Raw genomic sequence first — 19,414 nt, forward strand, 5'->3', positions numbered from 1 at the left:
AGCTCCTTCTAGGACAGTCTTCCCCAACTTGGTGCCCTCCAGATGTTTTGAACTACAACTCCGATCAGCTCTCACCAGCATGGTCGATGGTCAGGGATGATAGAAGTTGTAGTCCAAAACATCTGGAAGGCAGCAAGTTCAGGAAGGCTGATGTAGGAGGTTGCTTTTTATTCATTGATGTGTTGGCAGCATTGAAAGGGGAAAGAAGTATCCACCAGACCCTTGGAAAGGCTCCCTTTGCTGATTCTTTCTACTGGTTTGATGTTCTGAATTTAGGAAGAAGTGTAATAATGTAGACTGATATTTGGAAAAAGAGGTTATTAGCAAATAGCATTTAGGCAGTGCAAGTTTGAGACTGGGGGAGCCATGGACTTCTGCTTCAATGGTCTGCTTCAAATGTAAGGTTAAACCATAGCATAGCATAGCATTACAAGAATGAGCCTAGGTGAGCCTTGGGCTCACACACGCCCTCCTCCTCCTCCAGCATGGCTAGGAGGAAAAATTTAGAAGCTTTCACTTCCGGTCTGTGTGGATTTTGTGAGATGTCAGTGAACACCCATAGGATTGGGCTGTTAATTGGTTACCTGTGATTTTCTTCTTATAGCACAACACCTTTTTCTGGGAAGGCATCGATGGGTCTCAGGTTTTGGCTCACTTCCCACCTGCAGATTCCTACGGGCTGGCTGGTCGTGTGGAAGAGGTGAGTGAAGCCAACTTCTATGGTCTTGCTGTTCGTCCCCAGGTGAAACAAGCCAAGGGCATTCATGCCATGGTGGGGTGTGGAGTGCAGTGAGGTTTCTCTCAGTTCTGAAGACAGGCCAAATCTAAGAAAAAATTATGATGATCTTGCTTTGTATTTGATCTGTCATTTTCTGCAACTACTTTGTTCTTGTGGTGAAATAGACTTGCCTACTAAAACTCAGCACCACAATAAGCCAGAAGAATTGGGTCAGTTACCTGTGCCTGAATTGATATTTTCAGGAAGGGTGCCTGAGAAACTGAGGCAAATAGTGGTGACAAAAGGTGAAGTTCTCAACCTTATTGACAAACTGAAAGTTAATAAATCACCAGGCCCAGGTGGTATCCATCCTAGAATTCTTAAACAACTCAAATATGAAATTGCTGATCTTCTAACAAAAATATGTAACATGTCCCTAAGATCAGCCTCTGTACCAGAGGACTCTAGAATGGCAAATACAACATCAATTTTTAGAAAAGGATCCAGGGGGGATCTGGTAATTACAGACTGGTTAGCTTACTGTCTGTTCCGGGTAAATTAGTGGAAAGCATGTATTTCTACTTTTATTATATATTTATTATATAGTCCTAATTTTATTAAAGATAAAATTAATAAGCATGTAGAAGAACAAACCCTTCTGAAAAAAAATCGACATGGCTTCCACAAACATACGTCCTGCTTTACTACCCTTTTAGAGATCTTTGAGAGTGTCAGTAAACATGTGGACAGGGGTGATATGGTAGACATTGTCTACTTGGACTTCCAAAAGGCTTTTGACAAAGTCCCTCATCAAAGACTCCTGAGCAAATGCTGTAATCATGGAATAAGAGCAGAGGTCCTCTTATAGATTGGTAACTGGTTAAAGAACAGAAAGCAGAGAGTAGGAATACATGGTCAATTCTTGCAAAGGAGGCGTGTAAACACAGTGTGACTTACTTCCAAGTAAACATACCTAGTATTGCCTTGCAAATCTTTCAGAGTAATTGTGCATAGGATTGCAGCCATAACTGAGTAGACACAGTGACATTCATTTGGGTACAGAGGTCGAAGAGTTAAACATCGAATCATTCCTTGCAAAAGTGTGCAAGTATCACATATGTGTTGCATCTCTCCTAGATGTTAAAAACTGTGAAGAATAATAGGGACAAGGGCCGTGTGAACCACAGTGCAGCTCTCTTTGGGTTTGGAGACGGGGGAGGCGGACCAACGCAGAAGATACTGGACAGGCTAAGGAGGATGAAGGACACAGACGGCTTACCCAGGTCAGTCTCCCTTTGTGTAAGCTACTCCACCAGTAACAAAACCAGAACAAAGTCAAGCATGTAAAATGTTGTAGTTGGGCACTAAGAGAGTGGCTTTCCTGAATGGAGGAGGGGAACCAAGGTCATAATTTGGAGCAGGCAACCCAGGACCATGGGAAGCTGCCTTACCTTTGGTCCATCTAGTTCAGTCTTGTCTACACCAACCTTCCCCAACCTAGTGCCCTCCAGACATTTTGGACTACAGTTCCCAGGAGCCCTGACTGTTGGCCATGCTGGGTGGGGCTGATGGGAGTTGAAGCCCAAAACATTGGGAGGGCACCAGTTAGGGAAGGCTGATCTGCACTGACTGGCAGCATCTTCCGGGGCTTCAGATTGTAGGTTTTTCCCGGCCCTGCCTGGAGAACCTGGGACCTTCTGTGTACAAAGCAAGTGTTTTGCCACTGCTGGGCTTGGGAGGTGCCTGTCATGGGCTGTCTTCTCAGCTATCCACCTAGCAGCTAAAATAAACATCTTGTAAAGCTGGTAACATTGACTTGTGCAGCCTGTGTTGTGTTAATGCTCGTGCTTATTCGTGGGAAAATTTGCTGTATCAGTGCCCATCCATCAAATGGCATGAGCGATTGTGATCAGAAGAACGCAGGCAAATTTATTGTCTTGTACGACTGGGATAGATCAGGGGTGAGCAGAAAGTAGTTCTCCAGGTGTTTTAGACTTTAACTCCCAGCATTCCTGACCATTGCCCATGGTGGCAGGGCCTTCTGGGAGTTGAAGTCCAAAACATCTTCTCCCCACCCCTGGGATACATCATACATGTAAAATGGGGATGGGCAACTTGTGGCCCTCCAGATGTTTTGGCTTAGAACTCCCATCAGCCCTAGGCAGCCTAGGCAATGATGAGGGATGATGGGAGTTGTTGGCCAAAACAACTGAAGGGCCACACATTGCCCACCACTGGTGTAAGTCATGCACCAAAGCTGGGAAATGGGCCGCAAAGCCGATTTAAAATATAGTATTTAGTAGCTGAACAAACAGAAGGGTGTGTGTTTGTCAAAAACACCCCTTGCCCAGGCTAGGGTTGGCCCTGAGGGGAGCTGGGGGAGAGGTGGGAGGTATGGGTGAGGAACCCTTTCAAAGGCTATTCCCAGTCCAACCTTGCTGATGTGGTGGGAGGGAGAACACAAGGGAGGGGCCATAGCTCAGTGGTAGAGTGCAGGTGCAGGTTCAATCCCCAGCACGTTTAGCTCAGAGAAGAGAAGGTTTACATCAGATGTGATGATAGCGGTCTTCAGATATCTGAAGGGCTGTCGTGCAGAAGAGGGGACAACAGTTCTGCTCCAGCAGGCGAGAACAGCACCAATTATGAGAAACTTAGAAACATAGGGAACTGCCTCATACCGAGTCAGCTCATCTAGTCAATGCTGTCGGCACTGACTGGCAGTGGCTCTCCCAGGTTTCAGGCAGGCATTTTTCCTGCCCCGTCTTGATATGCCAGGACCAAACCTGGGACCTTAAGCATGCACAGCAGAGGCTCTGTCACACTGAGCTACGGCCCCGCTGAGCTCCTTCCCAGCAGCAAGAGCCATGTAACAGCGGAAGAGACGGCCTCTGGAGGTGGCGGGCCCTGCTTCACCGAAGGTATTTAAGCACTGAGCAGGGGGTGTGCCTAGATGACCTTCAAGTTCGCTTCCAGCTCTGTGATTCTGAGGGTGACAGCAAGTGCTGCCATTCCCGTAAGTGGTCTTGGGACAGTGTCTGCCTTGCAGGGTTCAGATGTCTGCACCTGACCAGCTTTTCTCTGCCCTGGAAAAAGAAAAGGCTCAGCTCTGCACGTGGGTTGGAGAACTGTTTCTGGAGCTGCACAATGGCACATACACCACGCATGGGCAGGTCAGTATGCACAAGGACATGTGGTCATAGACGGCCATTAGATCAGTATTAACTCTCACCACTACACAGCACAGTCTGGCTTTGAGTCAACAGGTCTGTGTCTTCCGAAGCGTCTGTTTCTGGAGTACTAAAACAAGAAATGGAGGCAGGGGACAGTTTTTATAAACTTTCCATCAGTTGCTCTGGCATCTGCTTCTCTTTCATCATGAGGCTGTATCTCATGATGCTGAGTTGTACCTATTGAGTTTGATGCCAGGTGGAAGAAGCTGGTGAGGGAGACATGTTTGAGAAGGGAGAAGAATAGGAGTTATCTTCCTTGGGAGAACTGCAGACTTAACATTTTGCGTATTTTGTGATAACTTACCATTTGTACTTGAAGGATTGCCTTCCCCCATATGTAACCCTTTCTGCACTCTAGTCACCATCTGTGGTTCTGCTCCAGGTGACCTTGCTAACTGATGCATGGCAGGAGTCTACCATGAGCAGGTCCTGTTTGGTGGTGGCCCTAGATGTGTGGAATGTCCTTCCCGGGGCCCCCGCCAAGCCCCAGTTAACATGTGCCAGCCTTTCTGAACCTAGTGCCCTTCAGATGTGTTGGACTACAACTCCCATGCTGGCTGGGGATTATGGGAGTTGTAGTCTTTAACTAGGGATGTCAGAGAAATCTGCAACAGAACCAGATGAGTTTGGATTTTTATGAATCTGACCCACAGATTCCGCAGAGGACCAGCTTTTCCTCTGTTGCGTGGATTCCGCAGACTTGTGGACCGCTTTTGTAACCATTGGGGATTTTGCGCAAATTTCATTGTAGAAAAATACACAAAAATAAAAAACCCGACCAATATGCGCATTTTACCCATAGGCTAAAGCATAAAAATGCACATTTGGGGGGGATTTGTTCATTTGGAGGGGGGATTCACGCATTTGCGCGAATGTGGAAACGAAAAAACCCTGGTTCTGTTAATGGGCGGATGATGGAATGAAAGGCACTTGACAATCCACAAAACATAGACAGAATGGATTTTATACAATCTGTACATCGCTAGTCTTAGCAACCACACCTGAAGGCTGCCTTATTTCAGAAAGCTTTTGTACTGGCTGACACTGTTTCTGGGGGATTGTTTTTTATTGATCTATTGCTGTTTATTGTTTACATAGTCTCTCTCCTGCTATATTCTATTTTGCCTTGAAGTTTTTGTTTTTATAATGTAATTTTGTAAGATGCTATGCTTGCTTTGTTTTAAATTTCGTCCCTAAGTGGTTTTGAGTTTGCTTTATTAAAAAAGCCGTTGTGCAAAAATGAAATAACAACAATATCCTTGTTCCCGTGATGATGAAGTGAAGCAGATTGGCTGCTGAATATCTATATATTTTGGTGGATGTCTCAATGTAAAATACAAAATATACACACATGTAGACTTGTCCTCCTTTGGTGTCCAAACCATTGATATGTAAATTCAAACAGCGCAGCCCACTTGGAATGATCTAGCTGTGGTTACGAAATGAAAGTTGGAGAATGTTAGGCTGGAAATGACACATGCAGAAGAAGAAGGTGCTCAATATGGGGTGGTGAAATGGATTGTGTACTACTGCAGCTGGGGGAATCACACTTCTGAATGCTTCCCTATTTTTTTTTAAACTCCCTGAAAGCAGAAAGCTAACACAAGGGGGAGATGGGTGGGCTAGAACTTTTGTTGCTGATGTGCTGCTACTTTTCTACTAGCAGGGAGTAGAGCAACCACATTGTTGATCATTTTGAATAGCTTTAATACTGTTTATGATTGTGTCATCAACAGGTGCTATACAGTAATTAAGGCTGCAATACTATACTCACTTACCATTAGACACAGTGGGACTTACTTCTGGGTAAGCGTACATAGGACTGCACTGTAATATTTACAGTCTTTGCTCAATAGCATCGGGTTTTAATATCTGATCTGTTCTTTTTGTTAATAAGCTGGTGTTCCTCAATTTTTGTAAAATCCAAGTGTGTTCTTTTTTTTTTTTTTTTTGGAATCAGATAAAAAAAGGGAATCGGGAGTGTGAACGCCTTCTCCACGACATTGAAGTTCTGAGTAGCTTTGCTTTGTCAAGGAAAAGTTCTTTCCAATACCCTTCTGCTAAGCTTCAGCACCTCTGGAGGTACAACTTTGTAAATATTCTCTGCTTTCTAGAATATGGGATCTTGTGGCCGTAGAAGCAGTAGTATGGGTGTCCAAATCCTAAAGGAGGAGTGTGAGTAGGAGACTAGGATTGAAGGCTAAAAGGGAGAGACAAATCACCATGTGGGCTTATCCATGGATACCAAAACTATTTGCCCTCCCAGCACACATTGTTAATAAGCTGGTGTTCCTTGATTTCTATAGAATCCAAATGTGTTCTGTGGTGTGTTTTTTTTGGAATCAGATTAAAAAAGGGAATCGGGAGTGTGAACACCTTCTCCACGACATTGAAGTTCTGAGTAGCTTTGCTTTGTCGAGGAAAAGTTCTTTCCAATACCCTTCTGCTAAGTTTCAGCACCTCCGGAGGTACAATGTGGACTAGAAACTTACTTCCCACTTTTAAAATTAATTCTAAAGTTGTTTTGGGAAATGAGCCAGGAACAAACCATGGTTTATGTTTCTGGCCTGCTAACAAACCATAGTTAGAATAAACTAGTTAAATTTACTAGTTTCCCCAGTTCTGGCATAACAGTGAACTCAAGTTAGTTTTAAAACAGGAAGCCAATGCTTCCAATTCCCTTGTGGCTGCACTGGAAGGGAAGTGGAGAGAGTGTGAGCTCAAGGTGCACATCTTTTTGCTCAAATAGCGCTAAGCCATGATTTTGGTGTTACATCGAAAACAGATCACCTTTTTTTCCTTCTGGCTGCAGGCTGCTGCTCCTAAATCAGTTCCACGATGTCTTGCCAGGCAGCTGTATCCAACTTGTAGCTGAGGATGCTATGAGGTACTATTCAGGTGAGGAAACTGTCAGGGGGCCCTAGCCGGCCTCTTTCAGTCTACTCCAGTAGCCAACTCCAGACACAGACAAAGGATTTTTTTTCAAGGCTTTATTCCTTTTACAACGTAATAACTCTGTCACCAGCGACTAAGCTATGAACAGCAGAGTAACCTATGCCACTGGGTTGGAAACAGTTGGTCCCCGTTTGAACGAGAATCACTTGCAGATCCTGAACTTATGGGCTAGGGAGAGTCCCTCCCCTTTTCCCTTGGGTCCTCTGGACATGACCGTTGCTTGCGCGCCAAACGGGCACTACGCCTCCTTTCCGCACCCTCCATAGCTCGTTGCTCTCTGCGTCTGCGTCGAGCATCCAGCCAGACCTCCTCCCGCGCTCTTTCACTCCCAGGACTGCTCTCTGTCTGGAATGCCGGCAGGAGGAATCTGTGCCAGCTGCAGGGCCTGGGAGGGATGAGCGCGCTCCTCTCCCACGGATGGCTGTTCCTCCTCAGAATCAGAACTGCTCTGAGGTTCTATGGGCTCAGTGTCCACCCTGACAGAAACATGCACAGTAAGGGGACGCAGGGCTGGCTTTGGGGTTGTCGTCGTCACTCACCTGCTGAGGGCCACACTTCAGTGGGGAAGGACCATAGGTCAGTGGCACAGCATATACTCTGTGTGAAGGTCCCAGGTTCAACACCTGGCATCACCAGGCAGGGCTGCGAAAGACCCGTCTGAAAACCTGGGGAGCCACTGCCGGTCAGTGTAGACCAGGGGGGGATCCTGTCCCCCACCAACGACTCTCAGAGTGACAGAGTCCTTGGCAGTGGGTGGCCTTCCACAGTATAGGGCTCAGATGACATAGCAAGCCCCGGTTAATCAAAAACGGAAGCAGAAACCTCTAATCTCTTCCTTGCACCTGTGCCGGAGGAGGAGAATGGGGAGAGCATTCAAGTCAACTAGGGTGGCTAGGTTTGTTCCTGTTGCAATAAGCTGTGGTTTAGCCTGATGTCCAAATGCAATCCGTGCGTGTAGAATTTTTTTTTTTAACCCATGTGTCCTTTTTTCTTTAAAATTAGTTTCTTTTTCTGCAGGCAGATTTTAAACGTTGTATGAATGGCTATGATTTCTTTGAATTGGGGCAGTGTTAGTTAAAATGTCCCACTTCTTGTCTCTTCCTCTCTCTCCCTCTCACATTTTGGTCATGTGCTGTTAACGATGCAAACGATGATACTTCTAGGGCACAAACTTCATTTTCTAAGATTTAATACCACCTTAGTTTGCCGTGAACGGGCAACCCCCATAATGGGAATACTTTTTCCTTCCCCCCCAGAAATCCGCAGTGCCGGAGCTCAGCTTCTGAAGGACGCCATGCAGTCTTTGTTCGGAGACCTATTGGCATGCAGTCGAGAGATCGATGGAAGCATCCTTGTGGTCAACACCTTGCCGTGGGAACGAACTGAAGTCATCTCCAAAATGAGCCCAGGAGGATCCGAGACTTTAGGTGGTAGCGATGCTCCAGCTTTAAACCATTTGATTTGCAGGTGGATTAAGCTCTAGGCAAGCAACGGCAGAAGCTAGCCTCACTGATTTCAGTGCAACTTGCATCCATAGAATCTTAGAGTTGGAAAGGACCCTGAAGTTGCAGAGCTACAAAAAACCTTTGTGCGGGAGAGAAACCCCTATTGGGGCAGAACCCCCAGCCCAGTGGGGACTGAACGTGCTCAGGGACCATGCAATGCTGACTGACTGTAGCGAAAAATGGAAAACAGGGTGGAGGAAGGAGGGATAGAATGGAGTAGCTGGAATCCTGAACAGAGAGCACTCCATGCTGCAGCACTTTGTTGCAGGTCCTACAGAGTGCAGGCTCCAGGTTTTGTGGACATGATCTCCTCCTTGGGCCCCCTCTCTCACTGACTTCCTTCTTGCCACCATTCTCACCAGCTACCGCTTGCTTGGCAGGCAGAGAGCAAGTAGGTGGTGGCAACTATCCGCTGTTTGGGCCAGAGCAAGAGGCAGGTGAACAAGCAGGTTAACAAGCAGGTTGCAAGCGTGAAGAGGAAGAGCAGCTCCAGGAGGCTCTTGTCAGTGGGCCCCTGCTGGGGTGTGGACCCTCGGTAGGTGCCCCACCATGCCTGCCCTTGACGCTGACTTGCGTGTTTAAATCTGTTGCTCAGCACACATAGCTTGGCACCTTGCAGGAAGCTCCCCCCCCCCATTTCCCAGTGGAAATGAGATAAAATGCAGAGGGTCACAGTAAGGGCCTCCAGAGGCTTCTGGGCCCTTCCCTGCAAATACTTCTGCCTTTAAGCTAATTAGAATTTATTCTGGTAAAAATAGACAACGTCTGTACCTCTTTTTGTGCCTCTCGACACCAGCTTTGGTGACGGTTCCCAGCATGGGCTACTGTGCCATTCAGGATTCGTTGCCTCCTCCACATCCTGTGACCGTATCCAAAGAGGTGAGCTTTTCTGCATCTTCAGTATTTTATTTATTTATTATTACATTTCTATCCTGCCTTCTTTCCTATTGCAAGGAGCCCAAGGCGACTTCCATGGTCCTCCTCCTCTCCATTTTATCCTCACAACAACCCCTATGAGGTAGGTTAGCCTGAGAGTCAGTGACTGGCCCAAAGTCCACCTGCTGAGCTCCATGGCTGAGTGGGGATTAAAACCTCGATCTCCCGAGTCCTAGTCCAACACTGTAACCACTACACTGTACTGGCTCTGGTAGTTGGACAAACTTGAGTAGCACCCCGTGCAGAGGAAAGCTATGCATCATAGCCCCCAATGAACCTCAGAATAATCCTGCTGGACCAGTCCAAAGTCCTGTCTAGACTAGTATCCTGTTTCCCATGGTGTCCAAGAAGATGCCTCTGGGAAGCCTACAAGCAGGGCATGAGTTCCAGTAGCCCTTTCACACTATTGCTCCCCAGCAACTGGAACTCAGAGGCATACCACCTCTGAAATTGGAGGCAGCATATAGCCATCATGCCTCGCAGCTATTGCTAGGTGTATCTCAGTGAATCTGTCTAATCCCCTATCCAAATCGGTGGCCGTTACTGTATCATGAGGAAATAAATCCCATAGCTTAACTATGCGCCATGTGAAGAAGTCCATCCTTTTGTCTGTCCTGAATCCCCCACCCTTCAGCTTCATTGGATGACGCTGAATTCTAGTATTCGGAGAGAGGGATAAAAACATCTCTCTCTACTCACTGTCTCGACACTATGCATAATTTTATACACTTCTGTCACATCCTCCAACTCCCACCTCTTGGTTAGTTGCCATTTTATTCTAAACCAGCCTTCCCCAACCTGGTGGCCTCTATATGTGATGGTCTACAACTCCCATCATTCCCAGCCAGCATGGCCGTTGGCTGGGAATGATGGGAATTACAGTGCTACACCTCTGGAGGGCACCAGGTTGGGGAAGGTTCTTCTAAATTAAAAAGCTGCAATCGATGTAGCCCTTCCTCGCTAAGGAGTTGCTCCAGCCCCCTGATCATTTGAGTTGCCCTTTTCTGCACCTTTCCCAGCTCTGCAGTATCCTTGAGATGGGACCATGCAGAAGCCATGCTCAGCTATGAATAAAGAATGAAAAGGAGGCCAAGATGCCATGTTTCTCATGAGTTCCACCTTGAGAATTGAGGTCTGCAGCCAAAGTCCTGCTCTCATTTTTGGCCATTCTGCATGCTAGGCCATCTTCTGGTAGGAATAGGGCTTTTGCGGTAGCAGTCCTAAAACTCTGGAACACTCTCCTCCAAGAGGTTTCCCTCAATTGTCTTCATTTCACCTTTAGAAGTTTGGCATTTTAATGGCATGACTTGTGCTGCTCTCTCTCTCTCTGTGCTGTTCACACATCATTGTTTAATGTATATATTACTGCTTCATTTGTATATCAAATAGGTTTTAATTGTTTTTTAACTTGCTATAAACAGCTTTGAAAACATATAAGGCTGGAAAATGGATATACTAAATTAATTTCTCACAATTCTTAGATTACATCCCCAGGAACCAAGACAGATTTTATTTAGTGGTTCCTATGGTGTTAGTTAGGAGTAGGTATATTCAGAGACGGGCAGTAGTTAAATCTACAGCTAGTTAAACTACTTTTCATATATCTGAATGGTAATTACAACTACTACTTAACTATGTCATTTGAACATCTTTTCATTAATTTTTTTGGTAGATAACTAACTACTGTTGCAGTAGTTTAACTACTAACTCATGCTTTGCATGCAGAAGGTCCCAGATTCAATCCCTGTCATCTCCAGGCAGGGCTAGGAAAGACCCCCGTGTGAAGCACTGTCGAGCTGCTGCATATGATTGCAGCCTTAAATTAGTGTCCACTGGCAAACATGTTGCTTCTATGAGCACATGGACTCATGAGATGCCTCCAAAACCTAGTACACCTATCATCCACCTATTCCTTGCTTTATGTTCACTCTCCATGTAGACAGAACCAAAGTTCTAGCAGGTTAAAGCCTTCAGCCCTCAGGGTAACTGCCTTAGGGTGCAATCTTATGAATGTTTACAGAAAAAAATATCCTACAGCTCCCAGCATTCCATGCTGGCTGGGGAATGCTGGGAGTTATAGGACTTTTTCTGTCTAAACATGCATATGATTGCATTCTTCAGCATTGTTAAAGCTTCAAAGACAGTTTTTGTTAATTTGGGAAATCTGAAGATTTTAGTTCGTTCTTAAAACTTTCTTCCCAGGCGGACGGTTCTGTGACCATGGAGAACGGTGTTGTCCAAGTCCACCTGGATACTATGGGGCGTGTGACATCACTTTGCTTAACCCATTCTAAGAGGTACTTTTAAAACCAAATATTGATTACTTGACTATTCTTCAGTCAAAAATGCAATTCCTTAGAGTCATACAATTAGAGTTGGAAGTGGACTTTGGAGGTCTTGTAGGCCAACCTCCTGATCAGTGTAAGATCCGAGATGAAGGATGCAACAACATCCCTGCCAGGTATCTGTTCAGCCTCTGCTTTAAATGCTTCCCATGAAGGAGAGCCCACCACCTCTTGAGGCAGTCTGTTCCACTCTCAAACAGCTCTTACCATTAGGGTGTTTCTTCTAACGTTAATCGAAATCTGCTTCCCTGCAATTTCCACCCATTGGCTGGAAATTGGAGCAGCAGAATTCTGTTGACTGTGTGTTTTGTTCCAGAGAGTCAGTCCCTGAAGGTTGCTGTGCTAACCAGTTTGTGATATTTGATGATGTTCCGTTGTACTGGGATGCATGGGATGTCATGGATTATCACTTGGAGACCAGGTAGGTGGCTGTTGCCTTATGGGTACCACTTAGAATTTTCTGATCTGCATGCTGCAGAAATCTTTCTGTCTCTTGGGACTCTGGCAAACAACAAAATGGTAGAGAGCCTCTCTTGGCAGGAAGTTATTGCATTCATTCTCTCCCCCTGCTCCCTTTCCAAAATTCAGCAACTGGAAATGCAAATCAAACAGTGATGCTTACAGTCATACATTTTGCACCAATGCAAGGATTTGGTTTCAACCACTTGGACAATTTTCATCCAAGACAAAAGACAAGCAAGCAGGACTTAGCAGAGACTTGCGTTATCATGAGTGGGGTGGTGGGAACGAATAGGAAAACTCAATTCACTCCAAAGATACAAAACCTCATCGTAAAAGTGATGGGATGAATCCCCATCTGAAAACCCTTCAAACTGATTGCAAAGGAAGCTCTTAATAGATTATTCAATTGATCAATGGAGGGTAGTGACAAATGCGGGGGGGGGGGGGCATAGCTCAGTGGTAAAGCAACTGCTTTCACATGCAGAAAGTCCCAGGTTCAATCCCCGGCACCTCTAGTTAAGCGGACCAGAAAGCAGGTGACAGCAGGACCTCTGTCAGAGACCCTGGAGATTATTCATAGTCAGAGTAGACAATACTGGGCTAGCTGGACCTTTGGTCTGATTCAGCAGGCCTCCTATTCGGGGAGGACCCGCAGCTCAGTGGTAGAGCACCTGCTTTGGCATGCAGAAGTTCCCAAGTTGAATCCCATCTCCAGTTAGAAGGTTCAGATGGCAGGTGATGATGGGAGAGTCCTCTCTCTGCTGAAGACCCTGGAGAACCTCTGCCAGTCATGGGAGATAATACCAAGCGAGACGGACGAATGTCTGACTTTGTATAATGCAGCTTCATTTGACAGGGATGGGAGGGCTGCAGAACAGACAGATGGGGAGCATAATGAAATCTAACCTGCTGTTACAGAACTCCTGGTTTTTCTAGATGTTCAGCACGTTCTAGATGCTCATCCCAAACAGTTAAGATGTTCTAGATGTTCGGCCCAAACATTCTAGATGTTCAGCCCAAACAGTTAACAGGCTTTTGTCCTCAGTCATGTGGACAAGCAACTTATTCCCTATGCAAAACAAAGCCAACCCTTCTGTCCCCCATGCTCTCCTCCCAACCTTGATTTCTGGACCAACTCTTTTGTTGTAAATATCTCTTTTTCAGGAAGCCCATCGCACAGCTCATTAAGCCCCTGGAAATTGCCCTGGCAGGGGGGCTACGAGGCAGTGTGACGTTCTCCCTGCAGATCAGCAAGAAAAGCACCCTGAGCCAAGAAATCATCCTGGATGTAGCGTCCTCTTGCATCCGCTTCCAGACTCAGGTTTGATCTTTTTATATCTTATCTTGAAGCCCTTTCCCCGTGATGCGAGCTGTAGCACCTCCGATGTTCTGTCTTATGTTTGCATCTTGTTCATAGGTTGACTGGAATGAAGCCCACCGGTTCCTCAAGGTGGAATTTCCGGCAAAGGTCCGGAGCCCAAACGCCACGTACGAGATACAGTTTGGCCACCTGCAGAGACCAACGCACTGGAACACCTCCTGGGACTGGGCTCGGTTTGAGGTGAGGCTGCCGGCAGCCTTGGCATGGGACTCAGGGCTGATGTAGCATTGCTGGATGCCCTGTTCCAGTTTTTTAGACCAGGGGTGCAAAAAAAAAAAAAAAGGGGGCAAACTCCATGTTAGGCATAATTAGAAAAGGAATTGAGACTAAAACTGCCGATATCATACTGCCCCTATACAAATCTATGATGTGACTACACTTGGAATGCTGTATACAGTTCTGGTCATCACACCTAAAAAAAAGATATTGTAGAGCTGGAAACGGTACAGAAAAGGGCAACTAAAATGATCAAGGGGCTGGAGCATCTCCCCTATGAGACATGGTTACTACAGCTGGGATTGTTTAGCTTGGAAAAAAGGAGGGTAGGGGGAGAGATGAGAGAGGTCTACAAAATTATGCGTGGTGTGGAGAATGTGGATAGGGAGACATTTTTCTTCCTCTCAAACACTAGAACCCGGGGTCATCTTATGAAGCTGATTGGTGGGAGATTCAGGAGAGATAAAAGGAAGGACTTCTTCACACAGTGCAGAGTTAATCTATGGAATTTGCTACCACAGGTTGCAGGGATGGCCACCACTTTGGATGGCTGTAAAAGCGGGTTGGATAATGTCCTGCTTGTGAGTTCCTGGTCGACAGCTGGTTGGCCACTGTGTGAACAGAATGAGAGACTAGATGGACCCTTGGTCTGATCCAGCAGGGCTGCTCTTATGTTCTTAACCTCAGGCCCAGGGGCCAAATACAGTTCGCCTAGGGTCCCCGGATGGCCAGGCCCCTTTCTCCCACCCCATCCCTTTCCCTCCATAGTCAATAGTTTGGAGGTTTCCCGGATTTTATGTGGGTTTTTCACCATCCTAGAAGGTTGAAATGCATCTCCCAGGGCTTAGTTACTGGCAGTAAGGGCTTTAAGCTACAATATTTGATAGAAACTGAATTCGGCCCTTGCACTGAAGGAGGTGCGACACCTGTTTTAGACAGTTTGCCAATTCTGAGAATTATCCCTGGGCAGGGATCGCTTGGCTACAGTGGTACAGGCAGTAGTAACCTCAAGACTGGACTACTCCAATGAGCTCTATGTGGGGCTGCCCTGAAGGCTGCTCTAGAAGCTGGAGCTAGTGAAGAACGTAGCAGCATCTTGGCTGTTGTCGGGAGCTGCCCCTTTCCAGCATGTGACTCCTTTGCTGAGGGAACTGCACTGGCTGCCTATCTGCTACTAGGCCAGGTTTAAGGCTTTAGTACGAGTGTACAGAGCCCTAAACAACTTGGGACCAGGTTACCTCAGAGAGCGCCTTCTTCTTTACCAACCTGCCCGGTCATTGAGGTCATCAGAGGGCTTGTTCCTGGTGGTTCCATGTGGACCCATGCCACGGCTGGAGTCCACCCGGAAAAGAGCCTTGAGTGTGGTGGCCCCCTCTCCATGGAGCTCCCTGCCTTTGGAGGTCAGGCAGGCGCCAACGTTGTGTTGCTTTCAGCACCCCCTGGAGACATTGTTATTTCGAGAGGCCTTCCCTGAGTGGCCAGCTGTGGTTTATTAAGTTCAGAATCTGTTCTTTTGAAATGTTTTGTTTTAATTATGGGGTTTTATTCTTTTATCTTGTTGTTCACCGCTCTGAAATCTTTGATGTGGAGCAGTATATAAATACTGTAAATAAATAAGAATTCCCAAAGTTCCCAAGGAATCATGGCGGCTTGTCTCCCCTTCTTTATCCCTTACATCTGGATGTGGAGCTGGGGCCTTCCCAGATGATCCTGGACTGACAACAGCCCCAGTCAGCACGGCCAATGGTCAGGGATGGGGGGAGCTGTGGTGGTCCAACTATATCCAGAGGGCCACTGGTTCCCCATGCCTGCTGTACATCATCTCCCGGACTACTGGCCTCGCTACACCAGGCAAAGCCATCAGAATCCGCCTTCTTGCAATGTACGGGGCGGGGAAGGGAGAGCCAAAGTAGATCCTGCAAGCCGGAAGCCTGCTCACGCCTGTTCTGGAGGCCGGTTACCCACTCACTCCTGCTTGGTTGTTTCCTTCTTGAGGTCTGGAGCCACAAGTGGATGGACCTGTCCGAGCACGGCTTTGGGGTTGCGCTGCTGAACGACTGCAAATATGGCTGCTCGGTCCGCGGTAACGTGATGAGCCTTTCCCTGTGAGTTCTGGCGGCCGGCCTGGGCGTAACCGGTTAATTTCTGGAGGGGGTGCTTTGTTGTCCCCACAATGTGGATGCGCATCTTGGTGCCAAAGAACAGAGCCCACAAATGCAGGCCCGTGTGTCGTGCATTCCAACCCTGTGAACACCTGCGATTTGCCTCTTTCCACATGGCAGGCATGGAGCAGCCAGAGCAATTCTGGGAACAACCGTTTGATATAAGGGTGTCATCAGTAACAAGAGTTTGCTGTACAAATGACCTAGCGGTAGGTCCCTCTCTTGGTCCCGGGGACGGAAGAGAGGGCCTTCTTGGTGGCCACACCCAGGTTCCAAAACTCCTGCTGAGGAAGCCTGGGTTGGCGCCATCTCTGTTGTCCTTCCACTGGCAGGCAAAGATGTTTTTATGCAGGCAGGACTTTGGCATATACGCTGGTCTACCGCTGAAAAGGATTTTTGATTGGCTGGTCCTATTTATCTCTCTGATGGTTGTGTTTTAATTGTGTTTTTAAGTTATTTTATGCTATGTTTCGGTTAGGTTTTTGTTTTTATTCAAGGCTAGCTGCCTTGAGTGCTGTTCTTCAGTAGAAAGGCTGTTAATTTCTTCTTTGTTTTTTAATTTAATTAAGTAAATAACATATTACTCCCCCTCTCCCTGTGAAGGTTACGAGCTCCAAAGTCACCCGATGCCACTGCAGATGTTGGACGCCATCAGTTCACCTATGCAGTGATGCCTCATCTGGGTAAGCAAGTCTAAGAATCTGACCCCGGATTTGACAAGAGTGCAAAGGGAGCTTTTTCAAATTACTTCTGCAGCCCCCCTCCAAGTGTGGTTGGGGGGTGGGGGAGGAGATAGCCCTCTGCTGATCACAGGGCTGCATCGGCTACGATGGTTCCTGTATTGCAAACTGATCTTTGCTGCTGCCACCATTTCACTTTCTTCTGAACAGGTTCCTTCCAGGAGGCAGGGGTAATCCATCAGGCCTACAATTTGAACTTCCCTCTCCACACAATGCTGAGCATCTCAGGACGGTGTCCAGCCTGGAGTGCATTCTCTGTGCAGTCCCCAGCTGTTGTTCTGGAAACTATAAAGCAGGTAAGCAGCCAAAGGAAGAGGACGAGTGTGGCATGAGATCGTGGGGAGAGGTGGGTATAATCCAGGGGTCCTCAGTTGCAGTATGGAGAGAGTTCAGTCAGCCTCTTGAAGTTCTCTGTTTTTGCCCCCTAAAAGGAAGTTTCTAGTCCTTAAGGCTATGACGAGGGGCTGTGGCTCATTGGTAGAGCGCATGCTTTGCATGTTCCTGATTCACTCCAGTAGGGCTGGAAAAAGTCTTGGCTGCAACCTGAGGGAGCTGCTGCCATTCAGTGTTGACAATACTGGGCCAAGTGGACCAATGGTCTAACTCAGTAGAAGGCAGCTTCCTATGCTCTTAAGACAGTAAAATAGGAAGTTCTGTTATACTTGGTCAAACTATTTTGTCCACTAGCCCACTGTTGTCTTCACTGGCAGCATCTCTGGCAGAGAAAATCTTTCCTATCACCTGGTCCGTTTCAACTGGAGATGCCAGGGATTGAACCTGGGACCTTCTGCCTGCAAAGTGTCTGCTTTGTCACTGAGCTGTGGTTCTGTCCCTAGGACTGAAAGGGCAAGGGCAACGCTTAGTGGTCTCCAAAGCCGGAAATGCCAGGGATGGCGTGTGTACACTGACGTGGATTTCCAGTGGGCCTTCTTCAGTGGCCTGATTGCCTCTCTTCATGAGCAAACCCAGCAAATGGATTAATTTCCATCATTCCAAGGGCATTGGTCTGAAGGCACAGGCTGCAGCCACCTTGCTGGAGCTAAGCTGGTCTGGGTCTGGTCAGTGCTTGTATGGGAGACTGCCTGGGAGTTCTGTGTAGACTACCTTGAGTTCACCGTGAGGGAAAGGCAGAAGATAAAAATCTATTAAACTTGTAGAGCAGCCTTCCCCAACCTGGTGCCCTCCAGATGCTTTGGACCACTACTCCCATCAGCCCCAGCCAGCATGGCCAATGATAAGGAACGCTGGACTTGTAGTCCAAATCATCTGGAGCTCACTATGTGGGGGAAGACTCTCCTAGGGCAAGCTTCCTCTAAGCTCCATCTCATGTCTTCCTCTGTGTTCAGCCGTGTCACAAGGGGGAAAACAGGAGTGACTGTACAAAACTGGGGAAGAGCATTGTGTTGAATACAGGCAACTTGTCTGTCCGTCTGTCTTCCTCCAGGCTGAGGACAGGCCAGATGCACTGATAGTCCGGCTCTATGAGTCGCACGGCAGCACTGTGGACACCTGGCTCCAAACAAGCCTCCCAGTCCAAGAGGCAGTCATGTAAGTGGAGCGCGGCAAGGAGGTGGGAAGAGTACTGCTACGACAACGGGCTTGCTGAAAGAGTTCCATTTTTAAACAATCCTATCGCCTTCTCCTGTCTTAGGTGTGACCTCCTTGAGCGCTCTGCTCCGAGCAGTCGCCTGCCACTGGAGGAGCACGGCCTGAAGCTTTCCTTTACGCCCTTCCAAGTGCAGTCCGTCATGTTGATCTTGAAACGGCAAGGCAGCAGCTGAAGAGCGCGTGGCTGCTTTGAGTACAGATTCACCATCTCCTTGGATCCTCTTCTCTGCCTGCCATGGGGGGCAGGTGTCGGGTGGACACCGCAGGATCTACACCGAGTTTTTCTTTTCTACTAGAAAGTTGTGATTCGCCAACTGAAGCCAGGTGTAAAATAGTGGCTGTGGGTGGAGCTAATGACCTACCACACCCCATAAGCCCTATACCTGCATCAGCCTTCTCCAGCCCGGTGCCCTCCAGAATATGTTGGGCTGCAACTCCCATCATTCCAAGCCAGCATGGCCATCTTGGCTTGGAACGATGGGAGTTGCGGTCCAACACATCTGGGGAGCACCAGCCTGAGGAAGGGTGACCTAGATATTCAAGTACAAATCGACACTGGAGCGATTACGCATCAGGAATTATAGCAGCCTCATTTGTGGGGGGCGGGGGGATAAAAATCCTCCCTGTTACTATTCTTAAACAATTGGGAGTCAGAAACTCTTGCGAATCTACTTCAAGTCACCTAGTGATCTAGCTGTAGGACCTCATGTTTTTTAAAAAGTGGAATGAAGCCAATAATAAATGAGCAGAGGTGAGATGTACTAGTACTTTTTTCTTGCCAACTGTCTAGGATCACTTCTTTAAAGAAAACAAACATGTTTATTAGCATCGAAAAGCAGATTCCAAGAAAAGCACTTTAAAAATGTACGTCAGAGAGAAGATGATATTGCCAAAGCTACAAAAACATTTCATTGAGTAACCGGTAAAAACATGCCACCGTTTCAAATCTAGGGGGATAGGTAGAGCGAATCAAGTTCCACTCATTTTTGAACAGAAATCTCTCTAGTCAAGTTGGCGATCAGCTTGACTGAAGCTTTGGTTTGAAGGCCAGCATGGGACAGGAATTCCTTCAAGAAAGAAGGTATAAGTGCTGAGGGCCAAACTAGATGTGAAGTTAAAGGTACCTTTGCATTTAAGATGCTGCATGTCTTTTAAA

General features: G+C 47.1%; 1 protein-coding gene across 1 annotated transcript in view; it reads left to right on the top strand.

Annotated features, from left to right (window-relative positions):
- Positions 1–19,036, top strand: part of MAN2C1 (mannosidase alpha class 2C member 1) — a 42,294-nt gene extending 23,258 nt beyond the window's left edge. Inside the window, exons 11-26 of the mRNA XM_084816845.1 lie at positions 605–700; positions 1,856–2,001; positions 3,765–3,888; positions 5,909–6,030; positions 6,761–6,846; positions 8,160–8,330; positions 9,205–9,287; positions 11,547–11,641; positions 12,006–12,110; positions 13,316–13,472; positions 13,569–13,712; positions 15,744–15,853; positions 16,514–16,593; positions 16,801–16,946; positions 18,095–18,198; positions 18,302–19,036. Coding sequence (XP_084672971.1) covers positions 605–700; positions 1,856–2,001; positions 3,765–3,888; positions 5,909–6,030; positions 6,761–6,846; positions 8,160–8,330; positions 9,205–9,287; positions 11,547–11,641; positions 12,006–12,110; positions 13,316–13,472; positions 13,569–13,712; positions 15,744–15,853; positions 16,514–16,593; positions 16,801–16,946; positions 18,095–18,198; positions 18,302–18,431 — 1,899 coding nt within the window. The 3' untranslated portion in view covers positions 18,432–19,036. The remainder of the gene's footprint in view (positions 1–604; positions 701–1,855; positions 2,002–3,764; positions 3,889–5,908; positions 6,031–6,760; positions 6,847–8,159; positions 8,331–9,204; positions 9,288–11,546; positions 11,642–12,005; positions 12,111–13,315; positions 13,473–13,568; positions 13,713–15,743; positions 15,854–16,513; positions 16,594–16,800; positions 16,947–18,094; positions 18,199–18,301) is intronic.
- Positions 19,037–19,414: the final 378 nt, after the last annotated feature.

The sequence above is a fragment of the Heloderma suspectum genome, chromosome 11, assembly GCF_057233095.1.
Source record: "Heloderma suspectum isolate Gila_16-S chromosome 11, 16-S_ref, whole genome shotgun sequence".
Taxonomy (NCBI): Eukaryota; Metazoa; Chordata; class Lepidosauria; order Squamata; family Helodermatidae; genus Heloderma; species Heloderma suspectum.